Source organism: Brienomyrus brachyistius, chromosome 9 (genome assembly GCF_023856365.1).
Source record: "Brienomyrus brachyistius isolate T26 chromosome 9, BBRACH_0.4, whole genome shotgun sequence".
In the NCBI taxonomy this organism is placed as follows: Eukaryota; Metazoa; Chordata; class Actinopteri; order Osteoglossiformes; family Mormyridae; genus Brienomyrus; species Brienomyrus brachyistius.
The window spans coordinates 9,352,103-9,375,329 of record NC_064541.1 but is presented as its reverse complement, the minus strand read 5'-3'; the positions used below and the strand labels follow the sequence as shown (position 1 = coordinate 9,375,329).

Sequence of the window (23,227 nt, the reverse complement as noted above, 5' to 3'; positions counted from 1 at the left end):
GGAGCGGGCCGGGCATGACAACTGCAATCAGTGATTAAGGATTTTTCACTAAAAACAGATGCATATATATGACTAATATAAAAAATAACTGACATCGGGTGCGGAGAAGCAGGCGAAGGGAGCCGTGAATGCGAATAAACGGGGTTTAATCAGGGTAAAAAGGGAATCACAGGGAACAAGGCACGTAGCAAAAACAACGACAGATCTGGAGAATGAAATAGAACACACTGAAATACACAAGACAAACAAGATCAAACAGGAAAGCTGGTAATAAGCGGGATTCACACGAGATAAATGAAGTGGGCGTGGTCCACGAGGTCTGAACGATCGGTTGTGACAATAACAATGTACTGTACAGTGAACCTACTACGCTAAACCACAAAACACGATTAAGCTCTTGTCGGCTGTGTTTTCTAAAAACAAATGCATGTCTTTGAAACATTTGAAAATTGAAATAAAAAGGGATAGACAATGGTATCTTTCTCTTCTTCAGTGTAATATTCAGTTATGAAGTCCATCTTGCCACTCCTGATAACGGTAAGTCACGTCGGAGTCACGTCGTCTTGCCTCTCTATATATTTGTATATACAGTAGCTGAGATGACTATAAAGTTTACTTTGTCTTTGGCTGACTTTTTTTATGTGACCGAGCACTACTCTTAGGACTTTTTTAAGGTAAACATGAGTTGCCTGTACTAAGGCGATGAGTTCAACACAGGCGTATTTCGATGTGATAATTAATTTTTAAATAGTTAAGTCATACATTCCACGACTTCAGAATTATCCGCACGACAAGATGGATTCTTATAGCTCGCGACAAGAAGATTTGTCGTTCGAACGGAAATGACGTAGGGGCTTGAGAGTGGAAGGGGCCTGACAGAGGACACGCGCTGTCAGGCCCTTCTGCAGCCAGATGCCTCTCATCGCTTCCGCGGTTTTTACTAAGCTGCTCATTTCCTATTTGCAAACTGAAAGTAAAACTTCATCATAAACTGTCGTTGGAGTCGCCATTTTGTCAAGAGACACGCATAAGATTCTGGAATAATATACAGACATTTTTCTTATTCCAAGGTAAGATTATGCAGTAATTCTTTCACATTCGCGCATTTGATATTCGCGGTCTTGGTTATCCGCGACGTGGCCGTGAGAAATCAAACGGGAAATATCCGAAAATTGCCGAAAGATCGTAGAAACTCCCCAAGACGACATGTAGAATGACAGAGGCGTATTTGGAAATGGTCTTTATCGCCATGTTATTAGAATTGGTCTAAAGAAAAAAAAGTTAAAATCGGCCTTTGGTTACTCTAGCAAAATTAGATCTGTGCTATTATTAGGTTGGCCACTTTGGTGTTTTGTTTACCGGTGTATAACAGGTATTTGTGATTTTATTATCACTTGATTTTGATAGTGACGTTTCTATGATACAGGCCGCCAACCAAGTAAAACAGGCAAAATGATTTCGTGTTTTCTTGAACAATAAACACATTTGTTAAGCGTTATAGGGGTTTCCAAACGTCACATATCCGCAGCAGCTGTTTAGTTTTCTTTAAACGAGTTTTTAATAACCATGCATTTTAGCCACTATTTTCGCCGCGCCTTTGTTGCTAAACTTTTGTAATCAAGTTCAGTGTTTCCCCTACCATTATATTAGGGGCACCTCCCGTCCCCCCTTGAAGGTCAAGTTAATTATATTTAATTTTATTTTCTATATAGCGCCAGATCACAACAGAAGTAATTTAAGCTTACCTTTCCTATAGAACAGGTCTATACATTGTCATTTTATTAAACAAATTAAATAGCCTTATGTTATTTATCTTATTTACGCAACCGCTTGTCATTTTTGTCTCGTCGCGCGTTTACAATTCTCCTCTGCTCTCTGTAACGCGCATGGGGCAGTTCTGCCCCGGTGCGCATGCATAGACACGCGCGCGCACACACGGGTGAGCGCGCGTCGGAAAAAACGCTCACAGGGTGGTGAAGATGGCAACAGTAATCAGTAAAAATACTGAAATTATTTTAAAGTGTAGTCTACAATGTGCATATAAATTAGTCATTAGAATAAATAGTTCGATTTTAACTTGCGTCCAATTACCTTGCATATGTTTTTTGTTCGGTGCTATACACGGCGACTGTTGCAATAACATTACACTTACAGTATTATCCTGGTACTATTTAACGCTTTATAGTATTAGCCTGGTGCTTTTTAACGCTTTACTATTTTACTATTTTTGTCTGTGACATTGGTTGTCTAAAATAAAATTTAAATGATAAATGACAAGTGATCCCCGCTTACATTTTTTCGTTCTCGCAGCGTTTACGGAACTAAAGTATCCGGTTTTCCTGAGGTTCTCAGAACTTTATTTCACCGCTCTAGACAGCGTGGAAGAAAGTGCGTCACAATCATAGTTCCTGTACATACTAATGTGGAGTTTGACATGCAGAGAGGCTTCTGCATTTATATAGATTACTAATTTGCTGTATGAGGAGAGCTGGAGGTACCTGCGTATCTAGTCTTTCGTACTGTTTCAGGGCTCGCAAAATTTCTAAATCCCTGGTAGTCCTTCGGGCAGACACTCTTTAGTTTCTGGTAGCCCAAAATAAATTTAAGTAGCCCGAATAAAAAAGAGATTATTTTTAATGTATAATATTGTAAAGGAAACAAAACATCAATCAAAAAATTGTTAAAACACAAATTACAACAACTGTATAAAAATTACAATCATCAACTCAAATATTTGGTTCTAATTGAACAGAAATTTCTATGAACTTGTAAGAACTGTGTAGAACATGAATCAGTCTGTGTCAGATTCTGAATCTGAAATTTCCACTGAAGTCACGGATGAGAGAATGCCACTTGACATTGAGGGCATAGCATCTCCTTCATCAGCTTCCTCTTCCTGTGCATCGGCCTCCGTTTCACTGCTCTTTGTTCTTGTCGGGGTTTTATGATCCAGGTGTCTTGAACCTTTTCCAGAAAACATCCAGAAACGAATTGACTTGTCAGGGCAAAAAGATTCAACTGTTTCCGCATTAATGGAGAGTTACATGCAGTCATTCAGTGTTTCAGGGTGTAGAGAGGTACGATGTGTTGTCTTCACTCGGTTCATGCAAGAAAATCCCAGATGGCTGTTGATGGACTAAGTGTCAGCATTAATTTCGCCAGCAACAAGATACGAGAGAGGTGTTCTGGATTTTCAGAGAGGAGATCTCTGTATAAGCAATTTACCTTGCTACCCCAGTGTTCTGCAAGCCACTTTTTTAGATCCATCCATTCTTGTGGAATTTTCTCTTTCTCTTCCTCATCTAGCAAACTGGCAAAATGTGTGACAAGATAATCCAGCTCCTCATCCCCATAATTTGCCAGCTTTTGCCTGGGGTAGGGAAGAGTGGAAGGGTCAAAAACCTTGAAAGAAGAGAGAGGCTTTTCACACAGATTTTTAAATCTGTTGTCCATGTACTTGACTGTGTTGTCAATAATCTTCTGAATCTGCACCAAAGGTGTCTTTGTCTGTGCCCTCACCTCTTCTAGCAGGTCGCTGCCTTTTTGTGAGCTGAGTTCCACAGGAGCAAATGCCACCATCTTCCTTCGCTGTGAACTTTGTGTCCAAGGTTTTCTGGTATTCTCCTGGTTTTGTTTTTAGGCAGAGTAAGCGTGATGTGGTGCTCTCAACTGACTGATTTCTTCATGTGAAGGTTATCATGCTGAAAATCAGTACAGCACTTGGATAAGATGGTACTGTAGTCCAACATGAAATGCAGGAAGCGAACAAATTTCTGTCTTCATCTACTGCACCACCCCCTTAGCCTTGGCTGCACCCTCGGGCTTGACATCACTTCCTCCTGCCATGCTCTCCATATGAACAACAGTGTGAGTGTATTTTTTTTCCACAGCCTTCAGACATCTCAGCTGGCTTGGGAGCCACCATGTGCTCTTCCGGCCACTGAAATGTGCCAGTTTCTCATTTAGCAGCTGACTTATTTCTGTCAGTTCTCTTCGCTTCTTTGGGGAATAGTAGTACATCTTAAAGAAGTTTTCAGTGTATCCTCGAATTTCACCAGGTACTCGCAGCCTTTCACGCTATCCAGCACGGCTAGCTCTAATTTGTGTGCCACACAGTGGATTGTTATGATGTGGGGTATCCTCTGCTTCAGTCTCCCAGCTACTCCTGTTTTCTCACCCATCATCACTGCAGCACCATCAAAATTTGCACACACTATCTTTTTTCATGTGTCTTCTCTGATACCCATGGTGTTGATCATGTATGTGGATATGTCACCATTATCTCTCACATACCTGACATGAACCAACTCCTGTTGTATTATACCAGTGTCTGTACTGCCATCTGCAAGAATGGATAAGAACCTGCTTTCTTGAATTTCCTTTTCGATCTGGTCTCTTGAAGTTTGTGTTATTGCTCCAGTAAACTCTCTGCAAGCATGGTCATTGAGGTAAGTGGAACCAAGATCATATGCTTTTTGAAGTTTGCAAAGGCTGCTAAATTTTGCCAATGGTAGTTCACTCTTTGCAACATAGTACGCTGTTCTAAACAGCTTTTTCAGGACTTCTTGTTGTGCTTGGTTTATTTTTAGTATGTTTTTTGCAATTGGTGCTTGTTCTGGGAAAGATGCTGCAGACTGAGCACCAATGCATTTCTTGTGATGCAGAGATTTCTCATGGGTTCTGATGGGGTCTTTCCTAAAATTACTGGTCCCAGTAACAAAGGCTCTTGTCGAGTCAGAAATCGAGGGAAACTCACGACACACCCGGCAGAACATTATGTCATTTAGCTTGTCATATTCCAGCCACAGAAATTCTTTTGTCCATGAAACCAAAAAGCTACGCTTTCTTTTTACCTCATAGTCTGATTTGTCATAACTTTTCCGCTTTGTGGTAGGCTTTTTCTTGGCTGTCCCTTCTTCACCCTGACCTGTCTTATTTGGTTCAGCAGAACTAAAATACCTGCGTAAATCCATTTATTTTTATACACGCACATACAAAACGGCCAGCAATTTATTTAAATTCTCTGCGCAATCAACCTCTATCACATGTTTAAGCTTGCTGCTGGAGATTTCACTCGTCACGTTTGAATAGTAAGCCAATGAGTGATGACGATGTCAGAGGAATTGGTGCGCAATTAATCCGTCACTGACCAATCAGTATTAATCCGTCACTGACCAATCAATACTGCCACTTTCTATACACAGTTCACGCGATTGCAAAGTGAAAGTAAAAAACATGCGCGAATTCAAATGCGATTTCAATATTTCACATACTGACAGTGTCTCATCGATGCCCGAAAATGACATAATTACCCAGCTACATTTTGCGAAAGATTTCAAAAGCATTGACATATATTTTTCCTTCCTATGATAGCCAGACAGGCAGGGCTGAGATAGATTTTGGTAGCCCGACTGGAAGACACAATAGCCCTGGGACGTCGGGCTAGCGATTTTGCGAGCCCTGTGTCTAGACATTATACCAAGGTAAACAGTATTTAAAAAAGCAGGGTTATTCGGGCATTTTGAAGTCTTGGCAAAAAATTTTGTTGAGCGGGTGAGGTTCCGGCAGATTTTGTCCTAAAGATTTCAAAAATACTGTGGTATGCCTTATTACTGTAATACCGTCCAAGCCTTGACTAATAACATTAAAACTGTCCGTAAAAGTTCACCGGTTTCACTTCACTCCTTGTATTCGTGTTTGTTGCAATACATCTGCCCTCTCCTGGGGTCTCATATAGGTCTCGTACTAAAAGTATACGGACACACAAAAAGCTGAAAATGGCATTCTCAAAAAAGCCAGCCTTATAAAACCGTGCTACTCACACTTACAGCAAATGTTCTCTTTATAAATCACACTCTTCCTGGAATTGTGTGTACGTGGACCAGCCTCATATTCCACCCTCTGCACACCCAGATCCAATCATAAATGATCAATGCAAAACACATCATGCATATTTAGCCATACAAGTCAAGTTCGATAAATATTTATTTATCATAGCATCCGAAAGGGAGTGCAAGAAAATAAACTTTTCTGAAACAGAAATCGAGGTGCTTGTGGGTCATATGAAGACTAAAAAGCATTTTTGTTCGGTGGTCACTGCGATGGGGTAACAAACAAATGGCAGATGCTGTTAGTCATCACAAATTCTAAAAAATGGTCCGATCTGAAGGTTTTTGCAAAAATAGTCGAATTGCAACCCATCACCAGTCATGTCCACCACTAATATATTTACATTTAAACAGCTGCAGTGTGAGACAGCGTTGGTGAAATATTTCAAGTTGACAGCCTAGTTTGAGTAAAGATTTGAGTCGCCTTATGTATTTTACTACTAAAAAGTCCCTATGGACTAATTATGGCTCACGATCAGTAATGAAACCAAATTTTTCTATGGTAAAGTAGATGTATATGTGACGTGTGCTATGCGGTGAAGATAAATGTATGAGTTACGGCTCACAAACACAAGGCACCATTATATCTGTTGTGTGTATTGTGTGTATATATCTGTTTATCCTTTGTGTTCACAGACCGTCCCGGATCGGCAGAAAAATGGAAAAGGAGAGAGGAAAAAGAGGAGCTGAGAGGTAAGACAGAACCTGCGTGTGTTTGCACTTTTCTACAAGCAGACAAAAGAAGCAGTAATAACAGAATTTGGTACATTGGTTTATGTTCATCATTTATTAAATTTCGTTTTCTTCAGAAATCGGCATTTAATTATGTTCCCCAGACACCGTCCTCTGCTGCCCCCTAGTGCTGCTGCTTGAGTTTTTTTAAGACATCTGTGGGGTGTGAGACGATTTTCTGAACATGTATTACTGACGGTATTTTCTAAAAATACGTATTTTCAAAACTATGGCACTGTGTAATTTTTTATGTCTAATTAATTGTACAATATAACAGTGATCATAGGAGTAATACATGAATAAGGAACATCTCAGAGACGTGTTGTGAAGAACATTGTGATTTATGGTGAAATGATTGTTCAGCCCATTGGCCTTCATGTCTCTTTGGGTCTATAGTTAGGCCTTAACATAAAAGTAATCAGGGTTCCTAGCTAGGTCTGGCTCAGAGGGCAGCACAATCATATGTGTAGATTAATTTAAAGACCTCAGCATCTTCTCTCTCCTCCTAAACACGCCTGTTTGCATCAAGAGCTTCACGGCAGGCAGAACAGAAGGCTAAACCACTGAAGATGTAATGTGATACTGTCCATGTCACGCCCGGCTGTGATCGCGCTGTTTAAAAGCGAGCGATCGCTCGGGCAGGCGGGCAAAGAGCAGGCGGACAGGCGTATACGGGTAAAACACGGGGTTTAATCGGGAACTGGGGATCGGGACACATCTAACCGCAACGAACATCAATGATAGACAAGGCAAACAGGTAAGACCAGGACTTAAATAAGACAGGACCAAGCAAAGTAAATGGACAAAGCTGGAGACGATCAGGGAAGCACACGTGGGTAATCAGGGGGCGTGGCACACACGAGGAGCGGACGGAGCGGGTGTCACAGAACCCCCCCCCAAAGGCGCGCTACACCGGGCGCGCCCGGGAGGAGGCGAAGGACGGGACGAGACCGGGAAACCAGAACCTGAAAGACAAAAGCAAAACCAAATCAACGGGGAACAGGGAATAAGACAGACAGGCAAAACTGACAAAGAGGCAGGAGCCAGGACAGGACACGACACAGGACAGGAAAGGCCGACAGACAGACCAGAAATGGGGACACAGAGGGAACAGGCGGGACAAAAGGAGCGGGAGTGACGGGAGGGAACGACGGGAAACCAGGAGCGGAGCGGGGCAGAACAAAGGAACGAGGAACAGAGGACAGCGGGACAGAGGCAGGAGGAGGAACAAACACAGACATACCGACCCCCGGTCGGGGTCGATGTCGCCGGGGTGAGGGTGAAGGAGTCACAAGTAGGGTCCCCGAGGGGTCCCATTCAAGCTCCTCCACCTCCGAAGAGGAAGGAGCTAAGATAGAGTCCTCTGGGACCTCCTCGGGGACTAGGGCAGAAGGGACTGGAGTGGGGTCAGGGACTGGAGCTGCAGGCAGGAGGGGCGACCCGGGCGTGGACGCTGGAGCTGCTGCAGGCACGGGGAGCGCCTCGGGCGTGGGCGCTGGCTCTGGAACTGCAGGCGCGGGGTCCACCGGCAGAGGCGGTCGTGCCCCTGTGGGAGCCCCCTCTCCAAGGCGCGCTTCTCCGGGCGCGTCAGGGAGCGAAGGCGGCTGCTCAGGCGCCGGAGCCGCAGGCAAGGGCGGCGGATCGGGAGCCGCTGGAGCACGGTCAGGACTTGGAGCGCGGTCAGGACTTGGAGCGCGGTCAGGACTTGGGGCTGCAGCAGGCGGAGGGAGCGCCTCTGGGGCTGCAGCAGGCGGAGGGTGCGCCTCTGGGGCTGCAGCAGGCGGAGGGTGCGCCTCTGGGGCTGCAGCAGGCGGAGGGTGCGCCTCTGGGGCTGGCTGCGCATGCGACGGAGGCGGCAGCACGGGCACGGGGTCCGTGGACAGAGGAAGTGCCTGCTCATGAGCAGCAGGCGGCAGAGAAGGCGATCGTGCAGGCGGCGGAAGCGGCTGCGTCGACGAGGGGTCTGGAGCTCTCCTGAGCAGGAGTAGCTCCTGCAGGTCCTCTGCAAGGCGCTCGAGGTCGGCTCGTCCCGACGCGGGAGTGAACACCTCGAAACCCCTCTGGAGCCTTGCAGCAAGTAGTGCCGCTTCGGGACCCTCAGAAACGGCTGGGTCTCCTATCACCCTCCAATAGAGTCTTTGGAGGGTGATGAATTGATCGGCCAGGCGAGCCCTCTCCTGTAGCAGTGGCGAGGGATACGTTTCAGGAAGGGCCACCGCGCGAGGAGGGACGGGTTCGTCCCGTGAGGGGGAGACGGGCGTAGACCTCGTAGGGATGCGGGGCACTCGCGGGATTGCGTCTCTCAACGCGCGCAGCCCTCCCCAGTTGTCCAGTCGCTCCGGGCGGAAAACATACCGCTCGCGGGGCGGCAGCCGGTTAGGGGGACTCGGCTCTGGATCCTGGATCAAAACGGGCTCCTCTCCTTCGTCCACACTCGGAGCCCAGATCCTGGCCAGGGAGCCGGCTCCAAGACTAAGCGGTCCTAGGTCCGAGCAGAGGACGAGCTCCTCCTCCTCGACCTCTGTGGGCAGCTTAGGGCTGGAGAGCGAGCAGGTACCCAAACAAATCGACGCCTCAGGGACCCTCTTTCTCCTCTGCTTCCTCTTTTTCTTCTGTTGGTCTGTCATTCTGTCATGCCCGGCTGTGATCGCGCTGTTTAAAAGCGAGCGATCGCTCGGGCAGGCGGGCAAAGAGCAGGCGGACAGGCGTATACGGGTAAAACACGGGGTTTAATCGGGAACTGGGGATCGGGACACATCTAACCGCAACGAACATCAATGACAGACAAGGCAAACAGGTAAGACCAGGACTTAAATAAGACAGGACCAAGCAAAGTAAATGGACAAAGCTGGAGACGATCAGGGAAGCACACGTGGGTAATCAGGGGGCGTGGCACACACGAGGAGCGGACGGAGCGGGTGTCACAGTCCACATTATATGAATTATATTTATTTTATGAGGATTTATTTCCTCTTGCTGTCCCTAGTCTCCCAAGGAAGAGAGCAGGCTCACCTGCACCCAGCTGTGTTTCCATGAAGAGTGACAAATCGATGGGCCTCCCACCCAAATTCAGTATGGAACCTTTTCCTCCAGATCAAAGGTAAATATGCATTTAAAGAAACACTGTTTAAAACACTCAGTGGGTCCAGACATACAGGCACATGCAAGCTATGAGGGAAAACCTTTATCATGAAACTTTTGCAAATCCCATCGTCTTTGAGAATTTAACAGAAGTTTTTTTGTATCACTGTCTATATTCTATGTATCACATCTGAGGCAGAAGGATGAGGATTAATGTAAAGACTGACTTCATTGGAAGCCTATTAATTGAAAAGTGTATTTTAAATTGCAGTCCTCAGCATACAGCTGGAAAAAGCAGACTCACCTGCACACTGCTGTATATCCATTAAGAAGGAGTAGACAGTAGCTTGTCATTCTGGGATGGATGTTTCTGTTTTGATGGTAAATTCATTCTCATGGACTCATTAGATCCTGCTCAGACTAAGGCTTCAGTTTGAACACGTTTAATGGAAAGGTGCCTGTTCATAATTAACTAGTATATCCTGTTAAGTCTGCGGTGGGCTGGCCCCCCATCCTGGGTTGTTCCCTGCCTCATGCCCATTGCTTCCGGGATAAGCTCTGGACCCCTCGTGACCCAGTAGGATAAGTGGTTTGGAAAATGGATGGATGGATATCCTGTTTAGTCATCAGTCAGAAATAATCAGACAATTGCTTTCTTTGTCAAAGGTCATATTTAAATAGTTCCTCATCCAGATAATGATAAATGTGATATTTATGTGATAAACACTGGAACTTAAATAAGTGAAGGATTTCATGAATCAAAATTAAAACTAAACGCCTGAGACACGAAGCCTAAACTGAAATTAAACCTACAAACTCCATGTACAATCAAAATAAAATACATTTGTGGTTTCCATTTTTTAACTTCTGTTTTTGAGTTTAAAAGTCTGCCTGTAGGTTATCAGCCTGTATTGTTTTACTAGATGTCTCTGTTTAAATAATTGATGGTCAGTGTAGCTCACACTAAGCGTGTCAAATTGACAAAATCACTTATTCACCACGGTATTAAACCATAATTCACAGAAAAGGTTTAGATCCCTGTTTTTTAAGCCAGACCTTGGTGACCCCGAGACAGTCCACATTTTTGCTCCCTCCCAGCACACAGTCAGTCAAGCACACTGAATACCTGGCAATTCTTTAATTAGTTGAGCCAGTCTGTTGGGTACTGGCCCGTGGGCCAATGAACAAACTTGAGGACTCACAAGACAGGATCGGATGCACGTACTTTATTGCCCCTTGGTTCGGGATGGCTAGGTTTCTGTATGCCAGTGGAAATGCCATAAGTCTGCCTCCTGGTGACCTGTTAGAGTGTTAGCCGTAACATTTACTGGTGACGAGGATGGACTTTTTACTACTGTTTGCTCCAGCGAATGATGGAGTTTGATGGGCGACTCTGTGAACATTTTGCTGCCGTGGTGAAGTTTAGTAGCGCAGAATTTGATGAGGGGAAGAGTGACACGTGAATGATTTAACAGAAGCTGGTGAAAAGGAATGTGCTAATTGAGAAGGAAAACTATCAGTATATAGAAAAAGTGACGAAGATGCCTTTGACCCCAGCATTCAGGCAGTTTGAGGAAACAGTAGAGAGCTGGTGTACTTATTACGAATGGTTTGAATTTTGTGCTGGTTGCGCCAACTTTGTTGCATTTAATTGCCAGATATTCATTTAATTCTATTCCCCGAGTACCGTCCACTGCTGTCACCTAGTGCTGCTGCTTCAGTTTTTTAAGACAAAAATGGGCACAAATAGCGAAGATGCAGAGCTCGACCAAACAAGAAAATATATAAATAAATCAGTCAATAAAGAGGAAACAAACAACAGCCAAGTCTAGCGATGCATAACACTAAACCTTGCATATATTAATCTTAATTTTAGGTCAGTTTACTTCACATTAAATCTAACCGTAAACACGCCTGTTTGCATCAAGAGCTTCACAGCAAGCAGAGCAGAAGGCTAAACCACTGAAGATGTAATGTGATACTGTCCACATTATATGAATTGTATTAATATTATGAGGATTTGTTTCCTCTTGCTGTCCCTAGTCTCCCAAGGAAGAGAGCAGGCTCACCTGCACCCAGCTGTGTTTCCATGAAGAGTGACAAATCGATGGGCCTCCCACCCAAATTCAGTGAGGAACCCTTTCCTCCAGATCAAAGGTAAATATGCATTTAAAGAAACACTGTTTAAAACAGTCAGTGTCTCATTCGGAAGGCATACAGGCACATGCAAGCTATGAGGGAAAACCTTTATCATGAAACTTTTGCAAATCCCATCGTCTTTGAGAATTTAACAGAAGTTTTTTTGTATCACTGTCTATATTCTATGTATCACATCTGAGGCAGAAGGATGAGGATTAATGTAAAGACTAACTTCATTGGAAGCCTATTAATTGAAAAGTGCATTTTAAATTGCAGTCCTCAGCATACAGCTGGAAAAAGCAGACTCACCTGCACACTGCTGTATATCCATTAAGAAGGAGTTAGTAAAACCTGGAGTAGCTCATAGTGTCCCTCCTGACATGGATATCTTGAATCTGCATAAGACCCCCAGGAGTTTGCATGGGAAATTATTGATGTCAGTACCATCATCATTTCTTCTTATCGATCCAGTTCTTTATCGATTCCCTTATAAATTCCTAGTCACTGTAAAATAATTTAATTTTCATTTATCGCTGATTATAATTTTCTGGATAATTAGTTAGACCTGGTTAGCAACATATTTACTTAAAAAGGCAGCAATTCTATGCAATTTCAGCCGCAAAAGCAGCTGTTTTATTAGCTGTAATGTCATGTGAAAAATAAATTAATTAAAATAAAAATATGTCTTATAACACTGTAGTAACTAGCACACAGGCACATTACCAGAAAACCAGGTCATCTTCTTAACACCTGAACATGTTAAACTTACTAATGCTCCTAAAGTAGACAACACCCTAGTTTAATATTACACATCTGCTTTACAATGTACTGATATACAAAACTAATGAACGCATTTCACTACAGGTACCTACCGAAAAGCTTTTTGCTCTACTGCAGTGAAAGGATGCAAACCTTTCACCACGAACTTTGACACAGTGCCCTGGCACTCCTTCACCCTCTCCTCATCACATTTCGCTGCCTGGAAAGCTAGTGTTAACGGGTGTCATTTTTCCGGGCATGACGCGATTGCTGCCTCAGGAGTTATCGCTGCCATCCTGCATGTCATCTTCTAAAATGGATGAAACAAATGTACTACATAATTCATTTATGTTTCAGAAAACGTGCCTGTAGGTTAAGGCATATTACTAGTGTTACCACCCTTAGAGGTGACATCGGCTTTGCATTGGTTGCACACTGGTTGTCCTTCTTAGTAAAATTAAGCCATGCCCTGGACCGCTTCCTGCGCTCCATCATGTGGATTCCAAGTTGCTGCATCATTTCACGCGACATGGAGCTGCACGATTCCAGTTCTTCGCAACAATAAGAACCGGTTCCGATTTGGTTCTCGATTCCCATCCCTAATCAGGAGACCTGAGGAGTAAGGCTTACGAGTGTGTCAGGACAAACTGACTTCTTCATGTCTGCAGTGGAGTACCTGGGCCATGTGATTGATGCTGATCGCCTCATTTAAATTGAGAGCCATTGCAGAGACACTGGCTCCCAACAGTGTGAGTCTTTTCTTGGTCTCCTGGACTACTATGGGAAATTCATTCCACAGCTTGTTACACTGATAAAGCCTCTGCATGAGCTACTGAAGGAGAGCAAGTTGTCGTCAGAAGAGTGTTAAGCTGCATTGAAGTGGACAAAAATGTGACTAATGAGCAAGAGGGTGTTGGCACATTTTGACTTGTCTTTCTCACCCCAACCCGCCTGTGATGCTTCTACATATGGATTGGGAGCTGTGGTGTCCCACATCACACGATCAGGAGAAGAGAAAGTCCTCCTACTTACGCTGCCATAGCATTATCTGCCGGAGCTTACATACTGCACTCACCTAACTGATTGTACTCCCTCTAGTCTCCCCTACTTTGGCTAATTGCACATTTTATTTCCCCTATTCCTCCTGGGCTGTGCTGCCTGGAGACCCCAAATTTTCAAGATGTCCTGCCTACCCTGCTGCCATACTTCTGTTCGCCCTGCTATCTGAAGCAGCTTCTACACTTGCCTGTCATCACCTCCCTACCCCCTGCTTTGTATCTCAAATGTTAAGACTGGGAAAATGTGAAGTGGGACGTTGCCTTTCCCTGCAGCCCCTGGAGGTTGGGCTCCCCCTCTCAGTCTGGTTCCTCCCAAGGTTTCTTCATTCTTGGGAGTTTTTCCTTGCCACTGTTTTCTCTGGCTTTGGGTGGGGATGCTGTAAAGCACTTTGAGACATTGTAACATTGTCAGAATGCACTCCACAAATAAAACTGAATTGAATTGAAGAGAAACCAGTAGCTTTTGCTTCAAGGACACTTAGCAGAGCCAAAATGAAATATCCACAAATTGACAAAGAATCATTGGACAGTGATTGGATCAGAATTCAAAAGTTCCACACTTTCAGTGAAAGGTTCACCCTAGAGATGGACCATGGACCACTGACATCCAACTTCAGTCCATATTCAGGAACAGCAGCCCTGGCTGCAGGCTGCATACAGCGCTGGATGGTACAGCTGGGTGCCCAGAATTATGACAGCAGGTAGAGGCGGTCAGAGGCTTATGCCAATGCAGATATGCTGGTCATGCCTTCGACTTCCTGATTGCCCCAAGAATAAGGGACAAAAGATCCTTTATTTCAGCATGGTGCCCCTGTGACAAGTCATCAGGTGAAGGGAAAGACAAAGAGAGACCCTGCCCTGTCCAAGATGTTGGATAGCATGAAAGGTGATGTGGGCAATGTATCCATTTGGATTTTGCAGGATCAGTCAAAGGTGCCATGCTGCTGGTGGGTGTTGACACTCCTTCAAAGTGGCCAGAGGTTGCTGTTATGTCCACCGTCACCTCTGAAGACACTGTCCAGACATTGAGGGAGATGTTATGCCACTTTTGCTAGTCTGTGCAGATTGTCACTGGCAATGGGCCATCATTTGTATCTAAGGAGATGGATGAGCTCCTGAAAAGCAATCACATACTCTCGAGTCCACCCCTCCAGCAATCGACTGACTGAGAAAATGATCCATCCATCCATCTATTTTCCAAACCGCTTATCCTACTGGGTCGCGGGGGTCCCACACCCCACTCACACACCACTCACTCACCCATGCACACCTACGAGCAATTTAGCAACTCCAATTAGCCTCAGCATGTTTTTGGACTGTGGGGGGAAACCGGAGTACCCGGGGGAAACCTGAGAGAATGATTCAAACCATAAAACATGCTCACAAAGCATCCAGAATACAATAGAATAGCGTTTATTGTCAATGCACAGCATACAATGAAGTATTAAAAAATGCTACTCCCCTGAAACATCGTATTGGTTCTTTCCTTCTGAAATACTGCAGTAGGTCACATGCAACCACAGCCACAGTCCCAGTGTATCTCAGTGCTGTCGCTTCACATCCCTGGTCCTGCGGGCTGAGTCCCCTGTCTGTCTGCAGCTTGCATGCTCTCCCTCTATCACATGGGTTTCCACCTGAATCCCATGTAGGATGAAGCCGTATCCTAGTGCTGTCTAAAATGGAGCCCCCCCCCCCCCCATCCTGCCCTCAAACTGGGATAAGCAGTTAGAGGATTAATGGATGGATGTTTGTGTTTTATTCACAGAGACCAAGTGGAAAGATGTAATTCAGATCCACATGAAGGAGATTTATCATCCGTCTTCAAGGTCTGTATTTACTGCTGGAATTTATTTCCTTAGATTTTATCTAAATCAGCAGAGATCAACAGATGGACAGTTAGTAGTTCATCCTGTCAAAGGGAAGATATTTGCAAATTAATACATGAAATTATAAATAGACATGATGCTGGGAGTAATAATAAACTGTAACTGTTTATTATAGTTTCCTGAGGAAAAAGCTCAAATGTTACTGAATGATGATCCTGCTGACAGACTGGAGCAGAGTAAGAGCCGTATCTCATTCTGGTTTGTTTGTTTTGCCACAGAAAAATTGTGTATGATAAAAACATTAAATCTCAGTTTAAAGTTTGATTTAATTTGATTTAGGTTTGCTTATATGGTAAAAAAATGCATGTTTTAAAAAAGTTTGTGTATTTACCTCATTTCTTTTCAGGGCATCTTCTGTCACAATGCCAGCGTAGAATGAAATGTGACTTGAAGAAGAAATGTGAGTGTGTATTTGAAGGGAAAGCTAAGGAAGGACAGCCAACACTTCTCAGTGAGATTTACACAGAACTCTACATAACTGAAGGTGGGACTGGAGAAGTCAATGATGAACATGAAGTGAGACAGATTGAAACAGCATCCAAGAAACGGGTAACAGAAGATACTACAGTCAAGTGCAATGATATATTTAAACCCTTATGTGGGCGTGAGACACCTATCAGAACTGTACTCACTAAAGGGGTGGCAGGTATCGGGAAAACAGTCTCTGTGCAGAAATTCATTCTCGACTGGGCAGAAGGAAAAGCAAACCAGGATGTTCACTTCATATTCGCTCTTCCTTTCCGGAACCTGAATTTGATTAAGGATGAATACAGTCTGATTGAACTGCTTCACCACTTTGTCCCAGAACTGAAATCATTTGAACCCTCTGAGCTGTTTATGTACAAAGTTTTGTTCATCTTTGATGGTCTGGATGAGTGTCGCCTTCCTCTAGATTTTCAGAACAATGAGAGCTGGTTTGATGTAACAAAGAGAATGTCACTTGATGTGTTGTTGACTAACCTCATTAAGGGGAATCTGCTCCCATCCGCTCTCCTCTGGATAACCTCCCGGCCAGCAGCAGCCAATCAGATACCTGCTAAGTGTGTCCACCAGGTGACAGAGATACGAGGGTTCAGTGATGCCCAGAAGGAGGAGTATTTCAGGAGGAGATTTAATGATCAGAGCCTGGCCAGCAGGATTATCTCACATGTGAAATCATCAAGGAGCCTCTTCATCATGTGCCACATACCTGTGTTCTGCTGGATGTCAGCCACTGTCCTTGAGAGGCTTTTTAGTGAGACTGACAGTGGAGAAATTCCAAAGACTCTCACTGAAATGTACACACACTTCCTAATCTTTCAGACAACTTTAAAAAATGTCAAGTATATGAAAAACCATGAAACCAAGCTTAATGAATACAGCAAGGAATTCCTTCTAAAACTTGGTAAACTTGCTTTTGACAACCTGGAGAAAGGCAATCTCATATTTTATGAGCAAGATCTGTCAGAGAATGGCATTGATGTCACTGAAACTTCAGTTTACTCTGGAGTGTGCACAGAAGTCTTTAAAGAGGAGTATGGGTTGTACCAGGAGAAGGTGTACTGCTTTGTGCATCTGAGCATCCAGGAGTATCTCGCTGCTTTATATGTGTTTCTATCAAACACATCACCTGACCTGCTGGAGACTGCAGTGGATCAGGCATTAGAGAGCAAGAATGGACACTTGGACCTCTATCTCCGCTTCCTCCTGGGCCTCTCAACAGACTCCAGTCAGAATTTGTTACAGTGGCTACTGGGACAGACAAGAATCAACTCACGTAACGTTGAGGAAATGCACCGATACATGCATCCATCCAGTTTCTGTACCCCCCGTTCAGCACTTTGGGAGTTCGAAGCTGATTTCCACAGGCGTATGAGCAGGCTGTTTCTCTCAGAATTGGGATCCAACCCAAAAAGGGATGCCAACCCATTCCTGGCTCAATACATCAAGCACAAAATACAGGAGAATTTATCTCCAGAAAGGACCATCAATCTGTTCCACTGTCTGAATGAACTGGGTGATAATTCCCTAGTAGAGGAAGTACAAAGGTACCTTAATTCAGGACGTCTGTCAGCAGAAGGTCTCTCACCTGCACAGTACTCAGCTCTGGCCTTTGTGTTACTGATGTCAGATGAGGAGCTGGATGTGTTTGATATGAAGAAATTCGTCAGATCAGATAAAGAGCATTGGAGGCTGCTGCCTGTGGTCAAGACGTCTAAGACAGCTCTGTAAGTGATGTGGGGATGTGAGAACACACCCTGTCTTATAGTATTACATGTACATTGTGTAGGAATTATTAGCTCAGGTAAATTTTAATATCTCCACCAATATGTTTTGGAATTAATTAATTTTTAATTAATTATTATTTAATGCTGATTATTAACCAATTGTTATGCCGAATGGTCGGCTCCTCCAAACTCAATTGCGAATCCCCGATATCTGTTAATGTGAGACTTAAATGGGATTCATTAATAACCAGTATCGCTTAATAACCTGGGTTAGTAGGCTCGTCCAGCTAGCTGCGTCACCAGGTAATGTAAACGATCGGTAGCGAAGCTCCCCTCACGGCCAATGAGAGAGAGTCTCGCGATATTTCAGGCGAGTTTAGAGGTTTCAGAGCGTAGTAGTCAGATCCCACAGAGGCAGGGACTATTGTGAGCACTCAATGACGGAGGCTGAAGTTGTGTAAAAGACATGCATTTATTCCTACAACTAACATAAGACAGACATTACACCTAACAAACAATAAACATGAAATAACGGAAAAGACACAAACGATGTAATCATGAAAATGCAGTGACCGGATTTAAAATGATTAACCTGAAAAGGGAAAAACTGTTCTGCAAAGCAAGCAGTTTGTGGAAATACTACCCTAAAGTAATATAGCAGGTGAATAGGACAGTTTAGGTTGTTAGAAAGGAAAGGAAGTTGGTTTATTTGGCTGCAGGAAAGGGGGGGGGTCTTGGTAGTTGGTTGCAGTGGCTGATGAGCTGATGGGTGATGGCTCTCAGGGAGGTGCGGTGTTTGCAGCGGTTGTTGGAGTGGAGCCCCTCTGATTCTCTCTCCTGGTGAATCTTGGGCTTGGTTGCAGTTCTCTGTCCAGCTGGGTCTTCACTGGCAGGCTTCAGGAGGGCTTCTTGTGGGCTTCTCTTCTCTTGGGCTGATGTTCTCTGCCTCTCTTCGGGCTGATGGTCTTTTGTTTTCTCCTCCCTTCTGTTTCTCCTCTCCTGGCTTTGTTCTGAGGTGCCAGGTTTTATAGTGTAAAGTTCGTGAATAGGAGTGACCAGGAATTCGACTCCTGGACCAATGGCTGACCATCCATTTGGCGGGCTTTCAGAAGGGGGTCTGTATCAGTCCTTTTGGGATTTATGACCAGACTGATTTCCCTTGTATTGATGATTTTCGTTAGGCTGGTGTAACTTTTGATATATCCACTTTTGTGGTAACCACTGACCAGATTTGGAAACTGGAGTGATTTTCCGTCAGTTTGATACCAAACATGCCATACCAGCCTAGCGGTTCACACCAAATACCATCTGTAATGATTAATTAATGATTACTTATATTATGCCATTATGTTATGTTCTATTACTCACACCAGTATGTGGTATATATGGTATACAGTATAGGTTACACCTCAACAGATATTACTCTTTATACAGACATTATATGACATATTCTCTTGTCATCAGCACATCTTACCCTTAGATAGGTATGGTAAAATACAAAGATCAGATAAAAGTTGCTGAGGAATGTGGAAAAGAAAAGGGGGGGGGAAGGTTGGTCAGACAAAGAAAAAGAATCTTTGAAAGTTAGGGCACACTAAGATCCCTGGTTAGACTATTCAATTTCCAAGATTATTCTGGTTTATACTACGGGACCGTTGAATGCTTGAATCTGATTGGCTGACGAACGTTCTGAGGTGTGCAATTATTTTCAGATAAACGCACGGCGAACGTAGTTCCAGGCAGCTCTCTTGACCGCATTACAGTTCCATATCACTTCGCATAGTTAACTGTAATAACGGAAATTAGCATACAGTACCTATGCAGCACACAGGACTAACAAAAACAACATGACAGACGATTTTCCGAAAGTAAATTTTAATATTTACGGTGAATATGAAACTTTCAACAACTGGGCTGCAGCAGTATTAGTTAGCCTAGTGTAGCAACTTAAAGGCTACACATGACATTTCTCACTAGCGAGGTAATAACAGCGCTGCATCTTAAAGCAGACTTACAGTTTAGAGACGGTGCTTCACAACACTGTTGAGGGACACACAGAGGTAGCCTAATTCATACAAGCTCTCACTCTCTCTGTTTCTCTTTCTCTGTGTCTCTGTCTCTCTCGCTCTCTTTCTAATAACTTCATTATTAACTGCATTAGTCTGCTATCAATGGCTCAAGCCTCCATTGCCAGCTTTAAAATGACGTTTTGGAACTAGCAAAAGAGTCGTTGGATTAGATGCGGAAGAAATAATCCTACTCACAATAGCGATTTAAGTAGAAAAACCGGATGAATCCCTTGAAATATATCATCTGATCGATGTCTTGAGGTGTGGCAACCGTAGTATAAGCGGAATAATTGACTCCGGACCGTTGAATTATTAGAAAAATAATGCACATCCGAGGTGGTGATGCGGCCACGACGCGAAGCGGAGTTTCTAATTATTTTCTAATAATTCAACAGCCCGTCATCAATTATTCCTTACATAACATATATGCAGTGGTAGTTATTGTCACGGGAACGGCGGCAGCGATCGCGAGCAGAGCGGCGATCGTGCGGAAGGAGCAGGCAGGCAAGCGGGATACGGGAAAACGGGGTTTATTCTTGGTACGAAGGCAGGGACACAGGGCGAGAACAGACATCGGGAAACATCAATGACAGACACTGGATTAGTACACAACAGGAACTTAAATACAAGAAACAAGGCAGCAGGAAACAAGACACGACTGGGCACGATCAGGAAATCACACGTGGGTAATTAGGGGGCGTGGCACACACTAGGAGCGGACGGAGCGGGCGTCACAGTTATACCTATTTATTTATTCAAATTTATACAAGTGTTTAAGTGTGAGGGGTAAAATAATAGACACGCTGTGAACATGGTTATAAGGGTGGCACCCAAAACTAAGACTGTCTAAGGACACACACACACAAACATGACTTGCATATTGAGACTGGCGATAATAAGCAACGTACTATACAGGGTATACAGAAACCAAACTTAAAAGAAACTTTCTGTGGGGTGCTGGGTGAGTGGTATGTAAGGCAAGGATGTCGGGGGATGGGGTTGTGTGCCAAGTCGAGGGACCCCTGTCCTTGGGATCCACTCTGCTATCTGTAGGTCTTTAAAATTTTGAGCCATAAAGTTAGAGTGCTGGCCTCCCTTGTTATCTGTGTGTGGGGGGTCACGAACCCGCCTTTGGGGCCTAGGTCGATGTGTGCCTTATCGTACCAGGGTAGGCCTTGTCTCAGGCCACCTGGAATTTAAGCTTTGTGATATGTGCATGTGTGATCCTACAATTGTTATAGATATATAAAATATACCCTTTACTCCTCTTTATTAAATTAATAACTTCATTTTTTTGATGATCTATAACATTGATTTTACTGAGGGCAGTAAAAAAAAAAAGTGTAATTTCCGTTGCCATCCAGGCTGCCTTCCAATCAGAGACACAGCATCCAAACTTGCTATAGAGACAGTGAGGGCTCTTTATACAGAGCCGGGATGCTCAGTTCTTACGGGAGGATTCAGCTCCATATTGCATGTGTTTCTATCTGCTCTGTTTTTAACTCTGGTTTTATTACCTGTTAAGGAACTAGTACTTATCATATATAAAACAATTTTCTTTAAATAAGTAGGAAAGTTAAAATGAGTAGGAGACCCAGCGGCCTCACATCTCCAGGTCTGGAGGTTCACATCCCATCTCCAGCCCTGTGTCTGTGGAGTTTGCATGGTCTGCTTGTGTTTGCCAGCAACAGAATTACTGATACATTTAAAATCCCCTGTTACTGAATGGAATATAGAGCCTGTTCACACTCATTCATACTGGCTCTGTAGACAAACAGTACTGATATAATTATAAAGTTATATTAGGCAGCTTGACATCTATGACTTTGCTGAAACTATCGTTTGATTGTAAAGTATAAAGTTTTTAACTAAAATCCAGTGACTCCCAGTCAGTGATCATGTGACTGCAATTCCCAGGTTGCACAGTACAGTCTGTGATTCATTTTGAAATAGAAGCTTATTATGTTGAAAACAAACGTTTGTGTTGATATTGTATATCAGTCCTGTTACTGACGTGTAGGGTGTGTGTGTCTCTGCTTTAACATGATTTCTTTTACAGGCTCAATGGCTGTAATCTCACAGAGAAATGCTGTGAGGCGTTGGCTTCAGCTCTCAGATCAAACTCCTCAGCCCTGAGAGAGCTAGACCTGAGTGACAATGACCTGAGTGACCATGTCCTGAGTGACAATGACCCGAATGTCTATCATCAGCAGATTTTAAAATTGATGCTGATGTTTCATAGACAGATAGGTAAACTGGGCAAGAATTCAGGAGTGAAGCTGCTCTCTGCTGGACTGGGGGACTCGCACTGTAAACTGGAGATACTGAGGTCAGTATTACTGGGTTTTTGCTTGTTGTCAGTCATTTCCCAGCTGTTTCCACCAACCCTGGGCAATTTGTTTTTATTACCGAGTGTCAAATGCCCATAACAGACTGACATTCAAAATAAGTACAATTCCAACCAGTCTTATACACACTTTTCAAAACACCCTGTCTCAGCCCAAACCCCCTGTTTCCTGAATAGACACAGTCTTTGATTGGCCTTCTTACAGATAAAATCAACATTTTCTGCAAAACCGAATTTATCATCAATAAAAGACCCAAGATATATAAAGCTGATAATTTGCACGTACTGAGCAGCAAGGGTTACAGCCAGAAGTGATCTGTAGCTGTCAATAATGTAAGAACTAGCAATAATTCAATAAATTTCTTTATTCTTAATGTAAAAAGTAAATAATGTAATAACTGGTCAAAAATGATATAACTTACATTATCAGCAAAAAGTTGCATTTTGCGAAACAGTATTACATTATTGGCCAGTTACTACATTATCGACTTTTATTTCAGTACAAATGGAAGAATTAATACATTATTGGATCTACATGGTCCTCCATTATACAAAATCAGCAAATTTTTTGTCAACATAAATTACTAAAAAGTTTGATTTATTCCAGCATTCTAGTTTAGAAAACTGCTCACTTTTTATATAAAACTCCCACCCTAGCTATATCATCGGCATACATAAATAACTAAAAATCATAATTTTACTGACATTCGTCAGTAATTTCCAAAGCTCCTGATCCAGTGCACCAGTCCCCCATTTACCCCCAAGTACAGAAGTCTTTGCAAAAGCGGATGAATCTGCGCAGTGTTAGAAGCTGCACTACAATTAAATTAAATCCGTGCATAGGCCCTAGGCAGGGAAATCACCAGGGCAGTGAAACTAGTGAGGATATTAATTATTATTTGAGCTACAAAAAGAAAGAACACTATTAAAATACTGTAAAACACAACAGACGATGCTGTCACGATCGCGGTCGGGCGAAGCGGCGATCGTGCGGGTCGGCCGGCAGGAACAGGCAGACAAGGCGAATGTCAGGGCAAACACGGGGTTTATTGGGGAGATCC

At 43.6% G+C, this 23,227-nt stretch overlaps 1 protein-coding gene across 25 annotated transcripts in view; it reads left to right on the top strand.

Moving 5' to 3' along the window:
* Positions 1-893: 893 nt before the first annotated feature.
* Positions 894-23,227, top strand: part of LOC125749639 (NACHT, LRR and PYD domains-containing protein 12-like) — a 60,211-nt gene continuing 37,877 nt past the window's right edge. For 19 of the 25 annotated variants that reach the window (XM_049027084.1, XM_049027091.1, XM_049027089.1 and 16 more), the window contains exons 1-8: positions 895-1,070; positions 6,525-6,581; positions 9,607-9,720; positions 11,745-11,858; positions 15,423-15,483; positions 15,659-15,719; positions 15,890-17,750; positions 21,879-22,148. In XM_049027084.1, the coding sequence (XP_048883041.1) occupies positions 6,547-6,581; positions 9,607-9,720; positions 11,745-11,858; positions 15,423-15,483; positions 15,659-15,719; positions 15,890-17,750; positions 21,879-22,148 (2,516 nt within the window). In that variant the 5' untranslated portion in view covers positions 895-1,070; positions 6,525-6,546. Of the gene's footprint in view, positions 1,071-6,524; positions 6,582-9,606; positions 9,721-11,744; positions 11,859-15,422; positions 15,484-15,658; positions 15,720-15,889; positions 17,751-21,878; positions 22,149-23,227 lie in introns of all 25 variants that reach the window. The other 6 variants (XM_049027094.1, XM_049027093.1, XM_049027092.1 and 3 more) reach the window with 4 other exon arrangements.